Source organism: Chiloscyllium plagiosum, chromosome 12, assembly GCF_004010195.1.
Source record: "Chiloscyllium plagiosum isolate BGI_BamShark_2017 chromosome 12, ASM401019v2, whole genome shotgun sequence".
Lineage (NCBI taxonomy): Eukaryota > Metazoa > Chordata > Chondrichthyes > Orectolobiformes > Hemiscylliidae > Chiloscyllium > Chiloscyllium plagiosum.
Window position 1 is genome coordinate 63,032,009 of NC_057721.1, and position 18,707 is coordinate 63,050,715.

An 18,707-nucleotide genomic window follows, 5' to 3' on the forward strand; every position below is an offset into this window, starting at 1 on the left:
GCTGCTCTTTCATCAGGTGATTGTGGAGAGTAAGATTGTAAGACACAGGACTTATAGCAAACATTTACAGTGTGATATATCTGAAATTACATATTAAAAAAGACCTGGATTGTTTGTTAAATCTCATCTTTTAGAATGACCATGTTGGTTTCAGTTCTTTGATAAGTAATTGGAAAACCTTTTTTAAAAGTTACATTCTCAAGTGCACTTTAACAATTGGTGTCATGTCGGCTCAGATAAGGTATTGAAGGTGTTAACTCCTGTGAGGCTGTCTGTGCCACAATGGTCAGACTGATTCTAATCTAAAAACAGATTTACAGAATCTTACATGGATTTATACAGTGCAGTTTTTGAGCAAAGTAAAATGTAATTCTGCAAGTACAAATTCACCCCACAAATTTGTGTGTGTATGTGTACATGTGGGTGTGAATCGACAGACAGTATTCCCTCCCAGCCGGAGAACACTTCAGCGGTCCAGGACATTCGACCTTCGGGTGACCGTCCTCCAAGGTGGACTTCAGGACAGGCAACAAAAAGTGGCCGAGCAGAGGCTGATGGCCAAGTTTGGTACCCATAAGTATGGCCTCAACCGGGACCTTAGATTCATGTTACACTACAGGTGATCACTATACACAGACGGACTCTCGCATATACTCCCACACACACCCTCTCACCAACTTAAACCGCTTTACACTCACATACACCCACCTTTCTTCCTCATTCTTCCTCATTTAGTCCTGAATGGCTTACCCCTTATTCTTAGACTATGACCCTTAGTTTTAGATTTCCCCAACATCAGCAACATTCTTCCCGCATCTAACCTGTCCAGTCCCATCACCATTTTATATGTTTCTGTGGGAAAAGATCTGCCACCCTGCCAACCCATAATATGCCCACAAAAAACAAAATTGGCCAAAATGTACTAAAACACCCAGAATGCCCCAGCAAGGGACCAAGCAGGCTGACAAGCAAAACTAGACTGTACTCGCAGACAAGGGAATACACCTCAAGCTCCCACTAACAATGACAGAGCACCATGGCTATCCCAAAGCCGAGGGCAGTTTCACAACCTAGCAATACCAAGGCCACATAAAGAACTGGTCAGACAGAAAGACAGCAGCAAAAGCATCATTCCCTGAACAAGACAATGGAAGCACCTCACTTCAGAGGAGACATTAACATCTACCTGCGAAGAGGAATGGAACCTTTAGAGCCATCAATACTGTCAGAATGTTGCTTTGTGTAGAGAATCATGACATTCCTCCGATAACTATTTTCCAATTAGCATCATTGTAATTAGATTACTCCATTTCCAGATATGTTGCATTTTCCCCATTTCTAATTAGCCTCATTGTACAGCATTATAATAAAAACTGGTCTCATCCTCAGCTCTGGGAAGAGAAATTCTGATCTACCTGTACAGACTGTCAGTTCTGTGTCAGCCTGGTCGATTTCTCTTCCAGTGATATCGCTTGTAATAAACAGCATATCAATTTCACGCGATCTGATTTGTGAGGTCTCTACTTTAATGGGCAAATTTCTCTGACAGTTTCTATAAAGATCCCCTCCCCCTCATTCTTCTAAATTCCAATGAGTATCGGTTCAGTCAATCCAGTCTTTCCTCATATGTTAGTCTTCCCGTCCCAGGAATCAGTCTGGTGAACCTTCACTGTACTCCCTAAGTAGCAAGAATGTCCTTCCTCAGACGAGGAGACCAAAACTGCACACAGTACACAGCAATATGCCCTTACTCCGATACTCAGATCCTCTCGCTATGAACAAGAGCATGTCATTAGCTTTCCTCACCACCTGCATGCCAATCTTCATAGTGACTGTTCCACCATGACATCCTGGTCTCGTTGCATCTCAATGTTTCCTAAACTACCACCATTCAGGTAATAATCGGCCTTCCTGTTTTTTTGAGACTGAAGTGGATAACCTCACATTTATCCACATTGTATTGCATTTGCTCACTCCGTCAGTCTGTTCAAATCTCCCTGCAGCCTCTTAGCATCCTCCTCACAGCACACTGCCACCCAGCTTACTGTCATCTGCAAATTTGAAGATATTGCATTCAATCCCTTTGTCCAAATTGTTAATGGTCATTGTAAATAGCTGGGGTCTTAGTACTGAACCCTGTGGTAGCCCACTCACTGCCTCCACTCTGAAAAGGACCCATTTATTCCAACTTTCTGCTTCTTGTGAATGGATACATGAAAAGGGAATAGAGGGATAAAGACCACATGCAGGTAGATGGGGTTAGTTTAGAATGGCATTGTGGTTGCTCAGACATGGTGGGCCAAAGGGCCTGTTCGTGAGCTGTCCTGTCCTATGTTGTTCTATGTTCAGAACCAAAGAGCACAAAGTTCTGAAGGGTCAGAGTCAACAAGAGACAGTGCTTGGGTAAATGGATAGCAATCACTGGCCATATTGAGCAGAAGACAGAGGGTCTTCAGATGACAAAAGACAGGTTACGTGGGTATACAATCATGGGGAGTCTTCAAAAAAAAAAAAAAGATATTTTATATATATGTAGGTATTGATTCACATATAAACTGGGGCCCTCCACCATCCATCTCCTGGTAAACCTAACAGCAAAATCAGAATGAGACAAAGGGACCACACAATACAAAGCCAATATAAGGCTCATGAACAGTGTACTCCATGACATTACCTGATAGAGTCTTCAAAAAGCCTCGTTAAATAATCCCACAGATAGTCCGTGCTCAGTGAGCTGATCAGTACATTCGCCGTCTTTATTACTTCTGAAGCATTTTTATTTTCTTTCATTTTGCTAAGGAAGGAAAATTAAATAATTATATCACGACTCTGATAGGTTTACAGAATCAATTGATGGAAATACCAGGAACTTCTTCAGGAATGAAAAAGAGATGAGTTTAGAGTGACTGGGAATATTTTAAAATGTGTTCAGCTTGTCAGTACAGTTTCAAAGATGAGTGAAAGAGAGAACAGCATGATTGTGAAAGAAATTGGTTAGACTACTTTTGAAATATTGCATGCAATTCTGGTCTCCCTCCTATGGGAAGGATGTTCTAAAATTTGACTACTTTTGAAATATTGCGTGCAATTCTGGTCTCCCTGCTATGGGAAGGATGTTCTAAAATTTGAAAGGGCTCAGAAAAGATTTACAAGAATGTTGCCAGGGTTGGAGAGTTTGAGTGATAGGGAGAGGCTGAATAGTTTGGGGCTGTTTTCCCTGGAGCAAATGGGACTAGATTAAGTTAGGATATCTGGTCAGCATGGACGACTTGGACTGAAGGGTCTGTTTCCGTGCTGTACATCTCTAGGACTTCATGCAAGTTCCCAAGGATGACAAAAATAAAGTAGTAAACCCTTTCTTCAAGGAGTTTGTTTCTCTTCACACCCCCCCCCTCCCCAATTGAAATAAATGCAAAACATCAATACAGGATGCAGTTTGAAAATTAGAGTCAGAGTCACACCGGCACCAGCTGATACAATAAAAAACATAGTATCATTTTAAACCCAGTTTTATTTTTGAAGTTTATATATTCATATGCTAGCAGACATTTCTATACCTGATAAGTAGACTTTCATTCTGGCTTGATTGGAGATCCGAATCGAGCATCTCTTTGCAAATGGAATAGAAAGCTCGAACAACTTCAAGCAGCAAATCCCCAATGACTTGAGGGCCTAGAAAAGACACAATAAGTACTGTGACTAGCCGTCGGCTCTCATCACATCAGAATACAAATCAACAAGGGTGGAGACGTGTTCATCCCAACAGTCCTTGTTCCCCTTTGCAAGTGCAACCTAGGGAGAAACTTCATCACATATCTCTCAAAAAATAAACATTATTTTCTCCTAAACTCAGGAGGTATAGTAGTGCAAGTGGCTGCCACTTTGGCCCATTGTGTCTGCACGAGCCATCTGACTCCCACATTCTCCTGCATTTCCCCCCCATTATATTTAACAAACATGCAAAGGTGAACAAATAATCATCCAATCCGCTCTTTAATGCCTCAGTTAAACCTGCCTTCATCACAGGGCTACTGTGCTTTTCCAGACCCAACCCCAACTCAATGTGAAAATATTTTTTCTCACATTGTGTATCAAAATTGCTTTAAAACTAGGCCTTCTCATTTTTGATCTTTATGAACTGGGCATGTGTCTCCTCATATGCTCCTTAAAGCCTACTCAGGCTTTGAAAACTTGTATCGGATCTCCTCTTAGCTGCCTCAGGAGAACAGTCCTAATTTCTTTAGATAAGATTACTTACAGTGTGGAAACAGGCCCTTCGGTCCAACAAGTCCACACCGACCCTCCGAAGCGTATACCACCCAGACCCATACTCCTACATTTAACCCTTCACCTAACACTACGTGCAATTTAGCATGCCAATTCACCCAACCTGCACATTTTTGGATTGTGGGAGGAAACCGGAGCACCCGGAGGAAACCCATGCAGACACGGGGAGAATGTGAAGGGTCTAGAGAGATATGGGCCAAGTGCTGGCAAATGGGACTAGATTAATTTAGGATATCTGGTCAGCATGGACGAGTTGGACCCAAGGGAGAATCGCCTGAGGCGGGAATTGAACCCAGGTCTCTGGCGCTGTGAGACAGCAGTGCTAACCACTGTGCCACCGTGCCGCCCACCGTCTACCTTTATCACTGAAGTTTCTCATTCCTGGAACCATTCTTGTCAATCTCTTCTGCAATCGATCCAATTTGCTCACATGTTTCATAAAGTGGCATCCCAGAGCTACACACAATTCTTCAGCTGAAGCCTATCAAAGCTCCTGTTTAATTTCAACATAACCTCCTTGCCCAGGAAGCTGTATGCTTTATTAACTGCCCTCTATCGCCGTCCTACCATCTTCAATGACAAAGAGCACATGTACACCCAGATCCCTCTGTCCCTGCACCCCTTAATCATTGTAGTTGAACTGCAAAGTACTGTACAGTATCGCCACTCCAATTGCTGTCCTCCTTCCTTTTCATCCAAAATATGTTCAATATTACCACGCACATTTTCCACCATTATCCATTTGGCAATTGGGTTACTTTTGAAACTATTCAGTCTGAAATTTCCGATAAAATATTTGCTCGAAATATCCCAGTTTACATTTAACACAAGAAATTGTGATTTATGTAGATTACCAAATTTTACTTAGAGTCATGTACAACACAGAAACAGACCCTTGGGTCCAACTTGTCCATGCTGACCAGATATCCTAAATTAATCTAGTCCCATTTGCCAGCACTTGGCCCATATCTCTCTAAACCCTTCCTATTCATATACCCATCCGGATGCCTTTCAAATGTTGCAATTGTACCAGCCTCCACCACTTCCTCTGGCAGCTCATTCCATACACGCACCACCCTCTGAGTAAAAAGGTTGCCCTTTAGGTCCCTTTTATATGTTTACCCTTTCACCCTAAACCTATGCCCTCCAGCCTGGACTCTACCACACCACCAGGTCCCTAACAGTGTATTGCAACAGGGCTAACCACTCAGCCAGTCTGCCACTGTAGAGCTGGAAGGCAAAGCAACTTAGGCCTTCTGTTTACACTGGAATATAGTGCATCAACTCCTCAAGCTACAGACCACTCTATGAAGATTGCTTTTCTAGCTATGTTGCAGATCTCCCTTCCTTCTTTATTGGTGCCACTGAACTGGCTCTGCTCTTTCCCCAAAGGAAGCTAGGAGGTTTGAAAGAGCCAAAGAGTCGTTAGACAGTCTTTTTCCATTCTGTTGATGAGAGAGTAGATCACCCCTTCAATTGCCTACTTGCAACCCATTGATGTGAACCACCTCAAACTCATCGTGAAAGTCATCATTTCTTTCTGGTGTAATAAACTATCTCCACCTCAAGTTGAGATTCTGAGTTCAAATGATCCATTATAGAGTTTCAAAAATTCAAATCCAAATTTGTTTTAATTTCATTTATTACAGATCAATTCCTAAATTTAGAAAAATACATTTGACAAGGGACAGCATGGTGGATGAGTGGTTAGCATTGCTGCCTCAGTGCCAGGGACCCAAGTTCGATTCCACTCTGGTTTGTGCAGAGTTTGCATGTTCCCCCTGTGTCTGTGTTGGTTTCCTCCCACAGTCCAAAGACGTGGAGGTTGACCATGGGAAATGCCGTATGATAGGGTAAGAGAGTGGGTCTGGGTGGAATGTTCTTCAGAAAGTCAGTGCAGACCTGATTAACTAAAATGGTCTGCTTCCACACTGTCAGGATTCTATGATGATTTAACAGGAGCATTCTTCAAACGCATGTATAAACATGTAAATCACTTGTTAACTTACCTAATTCGGGTTTATCAAGCAGACTTATCAAAATACGAAAGGGCTTCTGATGTGCTTGCGGTCCATGTTCCTGATCTGGCTCAGGGTTCACTTGATGCAATGTTCTTATCAATGCCTGGAGACAAAAGCAGACTGCTTCTGAGGACAACAAACACTTCCTCCTGCATAATATATTTTCCAGAGCATATGTATTAGTGCTGACTAACTAAATTTACAGTTCTTGAAGAACTCCAATTAAACCACACCAAAAACCTTGAATGCGGAAAAAAAAGTTATATGCATTTCACCTTCATTGGTATCAATGAGGGGTAACTATCTCTTTACCACTTGCTTCACAATAAAGTGAGACACTCACTCAAATGTCACTACCTCCCTTTTTGCTGCAAGGTTACATCTACATTTCCCTGAGGTATAAGGGGAGATGGTAATCCAGAGGCAGAGAGTAATGGTCGAGGGACATGAAATCAAATCCTACCACAGTACCTGGTGGAATTTAAATTCAATAATTAAATGGAAAATAAGGTTCATCTCATCAATAGTGACCAAGACAACTACCATTGATCATTGTGAAAACCCTTCTGGCTCACGAATGTCTCTTCAGGAGAAGAAACCTATTATCCTCATTCATCTGGCTGATACATGACTAAACACAGCAACGTGATTGGCTTTTCTGAAAGCAGTAGAGAGTCACTCAGTTCAAGGTAATTAAGGATAGGCAACAAATGCTGGCCTTGCCAGGAACACACACATCCCATGGAAGTATAGAAAAAAAAAATGCTGTATTCCCACAGAACATATATGCTGTGAAGATTGCTCCACACATCGGTGTATATTACATTATGGCTGTGAAAACACTTAGCCCAGCAAAAAAAAAAAATTGGACATGGTATTATGAAAGTACAAATCTAACATTTCGTTGAAGAATTGCTGGTAGATTTGTCATAGCTCAGCAAAAGCAGCACGGTGGCCCAGTGATTAGCACTGCTGCCTCACAGTGCCAGCGACCCGGGGTTCGATTCCCGCCTCGGGTGACTGTATGTGTGGAGTTTGCATATTCTCCCAATGTCTGCATGGGTTTCCTCTGGGTGCCCCAGTTTCCTCCCACATTCCAAAGATGCGCAGGTTAGGTGAACTGGCCATGTTAAGTTGCCCATAGTGTTCAGGGATGTATAGGTAAGGTGCATTAGTCAGGGTAAACAGACTAACAGGGTAGGGGAATGGGTCTGGGTGGGATACTCTACAGAGGGTTGGTGTGGACTTGTTGGGCTGAAGGGCCGGTTTCCACACTGTAGGGATTCTATGAAAACAAAATTTAACTACATTGTTTACCAAATAACTTTGGGCAGATGAAGCGCGAATCCAAATTTGACAATATCTCACGAAGAATGATATTTCTCAAACTATACTTACTCGAACTAGCAAGTCCTTGGAATGTTTCTCAAAATAAGCCTTGGCACAATCTTCAGGGGAAGTGGAGGGGTCTGTATCTGCAGTCATGTGGCCTCCTTTGATATCGGTCCCTGAAAGGATCACCATGAACCATTATTATTAATGCCAACAGAACACACGTAGGCGTGGGGAATTAAATCATTGCTTAAATTATCTGACCGAAATACAGATATATATGGAAAACATTCTTTATCAGCATGAATACACCGAATAGCCACATAGCTGTTTATGAAAAAGTACATGGAAGCATTTAGAAACTTGCATTCCAAAAATATCTGGTGTTGATAATCTGAATTTTAGATTGGTTCACATGTACATACTCAGTGGTAAATTGCTTGTCAAATAAAAGCTAGATACCAATTTTCAGATGAATGCATAATTTACTGAATTATTCGTATAAAAGAAAAACAGACAGGAAATCTTAAATGATGTTCTTAAGGTCCACCCCACCACCCACATGTATCCCCTCATCTCCCCAGTATTTCTGAAGAAGAGCTTATGCCCGAAATGTCAATTCTGCTGCTCCTTGGATGCTGCCTGATCTGCAGTGTTTTTGCAGCACCACACTTTTTGACTCTCAGTATTCTATTTCCACCAGAATGTCTGAGCTGTGAAGCACTAACTTAAATCTTCCCTTTGAGTTTTAACTGCATGTAAAGTTTCCACACAATGTTTCCCTGAATCATCCAACTGATATTACAAGAGTACAATCTCTGTGCAAATCAAAACTACTCCAATTTTTTCATCAGATAAGGAACTAAAAGGTCTGGTGTACATTCCTCGACAACAGTCTTGCAGCCAGATGTACCATAAAGGCAGGGATCAGAAGCTGATCATTTTTCCAACGTTGCTATCTCACTTCTGTCCTGCAATTCCAGTTGATGGATTTTGAGTCTCTTGAAGTCTGGGAAACCTGCCTCCAGCATACGTGGCTGAGTGTGGCAGCTCAGCTAGTCAGCTAAAGAGGCCCACCCCACTTTCCAGAGGGATTGTCCACTAGCTCAGTGTAAAGATCCTGTTTTCCTCATTACAACACATTGCTCTTAATGCCCTCTCTAATTCAGTCAAGTTGCTAACATCCTCCTAGACCATAGGGCAGAGAGCGCGAGCGGAGAGGGAAGAGAGAAAAAAAAGAGGAAGAGGAAAAAAAAGGGAAAAAAAAAAAGAAAGAAAAATGGGAAAAAAAAAGAGGAAAAAAAGAAAAGAAAAGGGAAAAAGAGAAAAAAGAAGAAAAAAAAAGAGAAAGAGGAAACAGAAAGAAACGCAACTGGTGGTAGTTTAACCTGTGGGTTGCCCCATAACAGGCTGAAAGAAGGGGGTCCTTCATGGTTACCTCAGTCAGTGCATTACCACCCACATTGTTGGCTTCACTCTACATTGCAAACCAGGCTTCCTGCCAACAGAGGTAACCGACCTCCACGGTTTATAACACACTGATAAATCCTATAACCTTGACATCATCACGAAGCTCAGAAATCTCTGTTTAAATAAACAAAAGTGGAAATGATTGGAATACACAGTTGGAAACCATTCACCTTTCCAGAAACCCATACATTTAACAAGAATAAACAGTCAGGCCCCAGGATGGCTGGAGAACCAAACTCAGGGCTATGGGACAAATTCGGTACTTTGGAAGGTAGCCAAGAGCTCATACATCTTTCTTGCTTTCAAGTCTTTTCCAATGTTATTCTTTGACTTGACTTGTCAGAAGAAACAACTTAGCAACCATAGTACTTAATGACCACTTAACTGGGTGATGGTCTTGTGGTATTATTACTGAATTAGGAATCTGGAAACCCAGGTAACCCAACACATAAATCCTGGATTTAACTTTCAAGTTTCTTTTTGTCAGCAAACATACCCAAGAGCCACGCATACAGACGTCTATTCAAGGACATGTCTCTTCTCAGTACAGTGTGGAGTGCAGCAGACAGAACAAGCACCATGTCTCTCCTCACCATTGGGATGACACAAGTATTGGGATCCTTGCAGAAAAAGAAACATAACCATCAATTGCAAATGTCTGTATAAAAAAAGAATGCTGAGTGTCAGTCAGAAACCACTTTATTGTGGTATTTGCAAAACATTGTTATTCATAATTATGAGGCTCTTAAAAATTTTACCGTTGATTACAAACAAGTGAGCTGAACTTAGACAGCACATTTTACCCTCTGAACATTCTAAAGTGCTTCCTAATTCAGATAATCCTTCAGAAATTAAGCAGATATGCAACTAATCTGTACTAAATTAATCCCACAAGCCCCAAGTAGTTGAATTCAAGAAATGACTAAATGACTTTTGTTTTGATTGCACTGGTTAACAGAGGAATGTTGATGAGAGTGCTCCAGGATGTTTTATGTCCATCTGAAAAAGCACCAGAGCCTCATCTGAAAGGTTGCACCAAATCCATGTTGGAACCAGAACCACAAGTTCTTACACCATAAAGTGATTGCACAATCAACTGAGGCAAGTAAACAGCAATTGTCAAGATTTGCCTTCAAGGAATTTTTCAATTCAAAGACTCACATTTCTCTAGCACTTTTCAAGACTACCAGCTGTCTCCAAATGCTTAACAGCCAATGAAGCATTTTGGAACTTGAACAGGAAACACTATTTCAAGTGTTGTAACACAGCTGTCAATTAACACTCCGCAAATCCCCACAAACAGCAATGTTATAATAACTCTTTAAAATGCTGTTTGAGGGATGAATATTGGCCAGACTACCAAGAATAGATTCATTGTTATTCTTCAGAATAACGGCACGGGGTCTTTCACATCCAATCCTGTAGGCAGATGGAGCTCATTTCATTTCTCATCTGAGATGTTACCTTTGACAGCGCAGCACTGCACTCGAAAGTCAGCCTTGATAATGCTCAATTTTAAGAAAAGCAAATATGATATTAAGAGCAATTTATATTTTAGCCCAAAGGTTACTAATTGTAAAATCATTGCCAGTTGAGGAGAACATAAATCTAACTTTAAGGAGGTTCTTATAGGGAAGTAGTAGTCAGAAGGCTAGAGTTCAACTCCCATCTGCCTCAGAGGTGTGTCATAAGTTGCCTGAACAGGCTGATATCTAAAACTATCTCCATGGCGATACCCCAAAACCCAAATGTTTTAGACACATACAATTTAGAAATTATATCAAACCACCTAAGCAAACTTGCTGTTATTTTGTGTCCATTTATATGTCTAACAAAAGTAAGAATGCAATGTGTTTTGATGTGCCTACATATTAGACAATTCCACAAATTCACTAGCCAAGTCGTCACCCAGCATTATGGTCATCAAATACTTAGGCATAAAGCTCATCTACATTTAAATTCAGGTTTCAGGATCGAGTGGACAACATTATATAGGACTGTCATTTACATAAATGATTTGGATGCGAGCATAAGAGGTACAGTTAGTAAGTTTGCAGATGGCACCAAAATTGGAGGTGTAGTGGACAGCGAAGAGGGTTACCTCAGATTACAACAGAATCAGGACCAGATGGGCCAATGGGCTGAGAAGTGGCAGATGGAGTTTAATTCAGATAAATGCGAGGTGCTGCATTTTGGGAAAGCAAATCTTCGCAGGACTTATACCCTTAAATGGTAAGGTCCTAGGGAGTGCTGCTGAACAAACAGACCTTGGAATGCAAGTTCATAGCTCCTTGAAAGTGGAGTCAAAGGTAGATAGGATAGCGAAGAAGGTGCTGAAAAAGTGCAGCAGGTCAGGCAGCATCCAAGGAGCAGGGGAATCGAAGAAGGGCTCATGCCCAAAACGTTGATTCTCCTGCTCCTTGGATGCTGCCTGACCTGCTGCACTTTTCCAGCAACACATTTTTCAGCTCTGATCTCCAGCATCTGCAGTCCTCACTTTCTCCTAGTGAAGGTGGTGTTTGGTATGTTTTCCTTTATTGGTCAGAGTATTGAGTACAGGAGTTGGGAGGTCATGTAGCGGCTGAACATGGGTTAGGCCACTGTTGAAATATTGCGTGCAATTCTGGTTTCCTTCCCATCAGAAAGATGTTGTGAAATTTGAAAGGGTTCAGAAATGATTTACAAGGATGTTGCCAGGGTTGGAGGATCTGAGCTATAGGGAGAGGTTGAATAGGCTGGGGCTGTTTTCCCTGGAGCGTCGGAGGCTGAGGGGTGACCTTATAGAGGTTTATAAAATCATGGGGGGGTGTGGGGGAGTCTTTTCCCTGGAGTCGGGGAGTCCAGAACTAGAGGGCATAGGTTTAGGGTGAGAGGGGAAAGATATAAAAGGGACCTAAGGGGCAACCTTTTCACGCAGAGGATGGTACGTGTATGGCATGAGCTGCCAGAGGATGTGGTGGAGGCTGGTACAATTGCAACATTTAAGTGGCATTTGGATGGGTATATGAATAGGAAGGGTTTGGAGGGATATGGGCCAGGCACTGGCAGATGGGACTAGATTGGGTTGGGATATTTGGTCGGCATGGACGGGTTGGACCGAAGGGTCTGTTTCCGTGCTGTACATCTCTATGACTCTATGGTCAACCGATATTACAGGCACATTTCTGAAGTAGCATTTCAGAATGGGAAATTTGAGTTTGCAACATAAAAAAAGTGGCAGGAGTAGGCAATTCCACCTGTTGTGCCTGCTCCTCCATTCAGTAGGGTCATGGCTGAGCCGACAATCTTCAAGTCTACTTTCCTGTGTTTTCCCTGTAGCCCTTCTTCTAAGTTGCACTCCCACTGATCCCACTGGTTACAGGTTGTCAACCAGAAAAGTAACCCTCGATTCCCACTCAATGCTTCCTATCTATTAGCCAATTCTCACTCCAATATACTACTGATGTTATCAACCATTTACCACCAGCTAATATTATTGAAGTAGTAGATTGCATTCCACAGCATCATGAAGTTGCCAAAATCACTTCTCTTGTGAAGCACAGCACCTGTAGCTTGTAAATTATTCTGCTTTAGAATTCTTGGGGAAAAATCCCAGCTAACTACTGCAATGAGCATTTAACAGATTTTAAAATAAAAATGCTAAATACTCACCAGGCACGAGCAGAAAGGGAAAAAGTAGAAGAGAATTTCTAAAGTGTTGCGCTGTACAAGAACATTGGAATCTTGCACTGAGGCACACAATGCTTTTACCTAGAAAACAAATATAAACTAGAGTGAATTCTCAACACAAAAGGCCAGGTACTGCAAATGCTGGAAATCTGAAATAGGAACAAAATGCTGGAAATGCTCAACAATATAGATTGAGGAGCAGTTAATATGTCATGCCCAAGGTCACTCACAGCACCATTTTTACTACCGCTACATTTGTCCACTTCCCATAGAATTGTAGAATCCCTACAACATGGAAGCAGGCCATTTGGTCCATCGAGTCCACACCAATCATCCGAAGAGCATCCCATCCACATTATCCCTGTAACTCGCTATCTCCCATGACCAATCCACCAAGCCTGCACATCTTTGCACTGTGGGACAGAACCAAGGAACCTGGAGGAAACCCATGCAGACACAGGGAAAAAAGGTACAAACTCCACACAGACAGTCACACAAGGATAGAACTGAACTTGGTCTTTGGCACTGAGAGGGTGCCATTGTCATGCTTTCTCAGTGTCTTTTCGGATATTTCATACAGGTAGATATTGCTTATAATTGGGACTGTACCCTTCAGAAGCTAAAAATCAGCAAAGGCCCAGAGGTTGATTTTTGTCTTCAGAATCCAATCACTTCTACAATAGCTGCCCAGATTTTGTTCCATTAATTTCCAGTTCGGTGCAGTGTTGATATAGCTATCCCAGCTTCAGCATTATTGGTTAGTGCCAATTCAGGTTAACTTCAACTGAGCCCACTCAGATACCTTTCCTCATGAGGAAGGCAACAGCCAAAAGAAGCCAGTGAGTCAAAACCAGGAAAAAAATCCCCAAGAACTAGACTGCAGCTGCAGACTTACCGCAAGGTGAGGGTCTTTGCCAAACATGTACTTCTGCTCTCTCCTGCTCAAAGATCGATTAATATGATTGACAACAAACAGCGAGGCCGGGAGACGTATCGAAGGGCTGACTATGACACTGCCCCACAGGGCTCCATAGAAAACCTCCTGGCCGACCACCAGCATTAATTTCTGAAGCAAGACGTCCGTTCTTCAGAGAGAAAAAAAGAGGAAAACAAACTGCTTAAAACATGCAACTTCAACAAATTAAAATATCAATGCCACTCTCATTCCAAGGCAGTGACTTTTTTTTTATATTCTAACTTTATATTTTGGGCCAGATGGCTATATCAGGCAGGAAGGACAGCTGACAAATTCTCCACAATTTTCACCATTGAACCTCAATATATGTGGTCACTCGGCCCATCATCTCTGCACACAGTCAATAAAGAGCTGACTGCATTTTGCAGCTCAGTGGGCGGAGGAGTGGCAGATGGAATTTAATTCAGATAAATCCAAAGTGTTGCATTTTGGCAAGGCAAACCAGGGCAGGACATATACAGTTAATGGTAAGGCCTTGAGGAGTTTTAATGAACAAAGAGACCTTGGGGCTCAGGAACACAGTTTCTTTAAAGTGGTGGCACAGGTAGACAGGGTGGTGAAGGCAGTATTTGGCACATTTGCCTTCATTGGTCAATACATGGAGTATAGGTGTTGGGACGTCATGTTGCGAAAGTACAAGACAGTGTTAAGAGCACATTTGGAAAACTGTACAATTCTGGTCTCCCCGGTATAGGAATGTTATTAAACTAGAAAGGGGGCAAAGATTTAAGGATGTTACCAAGACTGGAAAATTTGAGTTACAAGGAGAGGCTGGATAGACTGGAACTTTTTTCCCCCTCGAGCATAGAAGGCTCAGGGGTGACCTTCGAGAGGTTTATAAAATTATGATGGGCATAGCTAAGGTGAATAGCTAAGAGGGTCCAAAACTAGAGGGAGTCAGTTTAAGGTGAGGGGGGGAAAGATTTAAAAGGGACCTAAGGGGCAACTTTTTCATACAGAGGGTGGTGAGTGTATGGAACGAGCTTCCAGAGGACGTGGGAGAGAGGAGTACAATTACAATATGTGAGAGTCATTTGGTCAGGTACATGGATAGGAAAAGTTGAGAGGTATATAGGACAAACACAGATAAGTGGGACTCGTTCCATTGAGGAAACCTGGTCAGCATTACGAGTTGGGCCAAACGGCCTGTTTCTGTGCTGTCCGAGTCTGAAATAGCTATGAAGGAAATGGGAGTGTAAGGTGAATATCAGAATGCTGATTAAACATTGAGAGAGTTCCTGATTTAGCCACATTTTCAGACAGTGATCTCAGATTCCCGCCACCACTGGGCGAAAGTAAAATCTCAACTGTCCTCTTCGACCTAATCTAAGAGATGGGAGCCTATCTCTTTGGTTATTGACCCCTCTGCTAATGGAAGAAGTGCCTTCCTATTCACATCCCTCATAATAAAATATGGTGCAGCATCACAACCAAGTATCAGTGTTCCCAGAGCTGTGAAGTTAAATTACTATCAACTCAGCCATCGGTACAGGGACTAGATATTTTCATTGATCCTTCTAGATCATTGATGCAGGGTCAGGGTACAATGATCAGTGATCAACTTCATGTGACTCACTGCACAGGACTGGCTCTGCATCTGGCGGTGTGTGGAATTAAACTGGTTTTGTTTGACAACAATTCTAATGAGATAATGAACAGGGAAACTGGGTGATGGGTCCATTCCTTTGTTTCGTGACATTACTTGAGAGAAACTGGATATCACAAAGAGATAACCTACATGAAACCCACAGGAACACATTTAAGAAATACGACCTGAGGGGTTACTAGATGTCACCCTTTCTAAGGAGGCTTGATAGTAAATAAAAATTATTTGGAAATTGGAATACTTCTCAGTTTTACACACAGTGGTATTTCCCAGTAGTTGGATCGGTCATATGGCAGTCAATGTAGTTTGTAAATGGTAGTGTATTTACTTAGCAGCTTGACATCATCTCTAACTCAGGAATAGTGATGAACTTGCTTGAGAAGTCCAAATTTTTGAAGCAATTTTCTGCTATGCATTTATCTGTGCTCAAATTATACCAAGATTCTAAGTCCTCGTCTCTTCTGCTATTGGAAACATCTTCTCCATGTCCACTCTATCCAGGCCTCTGAATATTCTCTAAGTTTCAATGATACTCCCCCCAATCTAAAGAGGTGGCCTGACTCACTGAATATTCAAAATGCTTGAGGTTTTTTTCAGGTGTCCATCATTACAGTATTTTGCTCTTGGCACTGAAGTTTCTAATTTTTATTTAAATGACTGATTACTTCTCATCTTTATTTGGTCTTAGAGAAGGAGTGATCAGAAAAGAACAGAGTCATAGGGTGACACGATAGCTCAGTGGTTACCGCTGCTACCTCACAGCGCCAAGTGACCCAGGTTCGATTCCAGCCTTGGATGACTGTGGAGTTTGTGTCTGTGTGGGTTTCTCCGGTTTCCTCCCACAGTCACAAAGATGTGCAGGTTAGGTGGATTGGCCATGCTAAATTACCCAAACGTGTTCAGGGATGTGCAGGCTTGCTGGATTAGCCGAGAAGAATGCAGGATTATAGGGGGGTGGTTTGTGTGGACTTGAGCCAAATAGCCTTCTTCCACTCTACAGGGATTCCATGATTTTCCAGCTACAAGTAGAATGAATATAAACCACACAATGTCATTAATTAGTGAATGGTGCCCCTCATCTAGCAACAGTGGCAGGCAGTAAAAGCTGCCATCGGTGGCTTTTCTCATTTAACCGCCAACCTCCAAAATTTCCTCATGCTCTCCCAGGGCAGCAAATCCAAAGAAATGTGAAGACTTACACTGCAGGCTGGAGGTATGCAAGATGTAGATCACAAGATGGCGTGGGTAAGGACTATCAATGTTGTGCCCAAAACACAGCTACCATCCTGTAAATGCTGACCATTGGCACATGGTGATATTTGGAAAACATTACACTGCTGAGTGTTGTCCATTTCTCTCAAACCATCCTCACTGCCTCCATCCAATCCTTAATCCAATTGGGTCAAGTGTAGCCTCATGCTGTGCTCCCTCAGCTTGCTGTTAGGAAACTGGGCAAGAATGCTTGAACTCATTTCGCAGTCGACTGTTACAATGAACCAACTGAAGAGCTACTTGATAACAGTTTGAACGCGTTCAAAATGGAAGTGGCTGCATTTTTATTATTAAAAGTTAGTCCAATCAGAACGTATGTATGTAGTCAATTGTGGTATAACCGGGTGAAAATGTTGTTCCGGCAAAATCTGTGCATCACTAGCCAACTATTTTTTGAAATCGGATGCATAAAGTTGAAAGGCAGCTCAAGCCAATATAATCCTTTTCCAGAAGCAAGAAATAAAATGTGATCAAAATTGGATTTCATCAACAGTTCTCCAGCGTTACCTCTCATAAATCTCTGATCCCTCTTCCAGCCCTGGTAGCAGCCCTGTGATGAATGCTTGCAGGCTGGGATTCAAGGACTTGTGTAATGGGAGGTAGTATTTCTCATACAGCCCAAGTAACACTGGTTTCACAGACATAGCTGCATTGCCTAGCAAGGGAAACAGGCCCGAGCTACAAGAATAATAAAAGAACAAAAACATAATTAACTTCAGTGATGAATAGCTCAGCAAAGTTTAACAATGAATAAACACAGAAAAGGAATAAACATCTGGTAGAAATACATTCTGTATGTACAGTGCTCCTGTGTTCACAAAGTAACATGTTGATAAAGCATTGTTTACACAAAGTTGTTTGTTTTTGCTCAGGGACCATCAGAATCACTGGCTGGGCCAGCCTTAATTGGCCATGTCTAATCATCCTGAGCAGGATACTAGCGAGTTGTCTTTTTGAACAACTGCACTCACTGGATTGTTCCTTATAAAACTGACTGTGCTACTGGGAGTTCCAGATTTTGACCTGGTGACAGTGGAATTATATCAGTCTCTTCGATCAGGATGGTATGTGGCTTTCAGGGGAGCTTGTCAATTTGGCAACCTCTTGGATAAATTAGCAAGAAGGACAAGTGCAGCAGAGGTCATGGGTTTGGAAGATCCTGTCCAAAGAACTTTGATGAGTAGCTGCAGTGCCTCTTGTAGATAGTACATGCTGCTACCAATGTGCAGAAGGGAATGAATGTTCAACGTGGTGGATGGGGTTGAAAATGTGTTGCTGGAAAAGCGCAGGTCAGGCAGCATCCAGGGAACAGGAGAATCGACGTTTCGGGCATAAGCCCTTCTTCAGGAACGAGGAAAGTTTGTCCAGCAGGCCAAGATAAAAGGTAGGGAGGAGGGACTTGGGGGACGGGCTTCGGGAATGTGATAGGTGGAAAGAGGTCAAGGTGAGGGTGATAGGTCAGACTGGGGTGGGGGCAGAGAGGTCAGGAAGAAGATTGCAGGTTAGGAAGGCGGTGCTGAATTCGATGGATTTGACTGAGACAAGGTGGGGGGAGGGGAAATGAGGAAACTGGAGAAATCTGAGTTCATCCCTTGTGGTTGGAGGGTTCCCAGGCAGAAGAGGAGGCGCTCTTCCTCCAACGTGTTGCCATGGTCTGGCGATGGAGGAATCCAAGGACCTGCATGTCCTTGGTGGAGTGGGAAGGGGAATTGAAGTGTTGAGCCACAGGGGGTTGGGTTGGTTGGTCCGGGTGTCCCAGAGGTGTTCTCTGAAACGCTCCGCAAGTAGCCGGCCTGTGGATGGGGTTCCAATCAAGTGCACTGCTTTGTCCTGACTGGTGTCAAACTGCACTCATCTAGTCCAGTGCAAAGTGTTTCATTATTCTTCTGACTTGTATCCTGTAGATGACAAACAGGCACTGGGGAGTCAGGAGAGCTGTTCTCCACAGGATTCCTAGCCTTGGCCTACCATTCTAACTACAGCACTTAGATTTCGTTCATTCAGTTTCTTGTCAATGGTAATCCCCCCCCATGCTAGTGGGGGATTCAGTGTGCGAATGTCATCAAATGTCAAA

At 42.6% G+C, this 18,707-nt stretch overlaps 1 protein-coding gene across 7 annotated transcripts in view; it reads right to left on the reverse strand.

Moving 5' to 3' along the window:
* dop1b (DOP1 leucine zipper like protein B) overlaps positions 1 to 18,707 on the reverse strand; it is a 139,550-nt gene that overhangs the window by 79,185 nt on the left and 41,658 nt on the right. For all 7 annotated transcript variants that reach the window (XM_043701243.1, XM_043701245.1, XM_043701238.1 and 4 more), the window contains 8 exons: positions 17,141 to 17,311; positions 13,675 to 13,864; positions 12,762 to 12,860; positions 9,607 to 9,730; positions 7,707 to 7,816; positions 6,297 to 6,411; positions 3,558 to 3,672; positions 2,675 to 2,794 (listed from right to left, as the gene is read on the reverse strand). In XM_043701243.1, the coding sequence (XP_043557178.1) occupies positions 2,675 to 2,794; positions 3,558 to 3,672; positions 6,297 to 6,411; positions 7,707 to 7,816; positions 9,607 to 9,730; positions 12,762 to 12,860; positions 13,675 to 13,864; positions 17,141 to 17,311 (1,044 nt within the window). The remainder of the gene's footprint in view (positions 1 to 2,674; positions 2,795 to 3,557; positions 3,673 to 6,296; positions 6,412 to 7,706; positions 7,817 to 9,606; positions 9,731 to 12,761; positions 12,861 to 13,674; positions 13,865 to 17,140; positions 17,312 to 18,707) is intronic.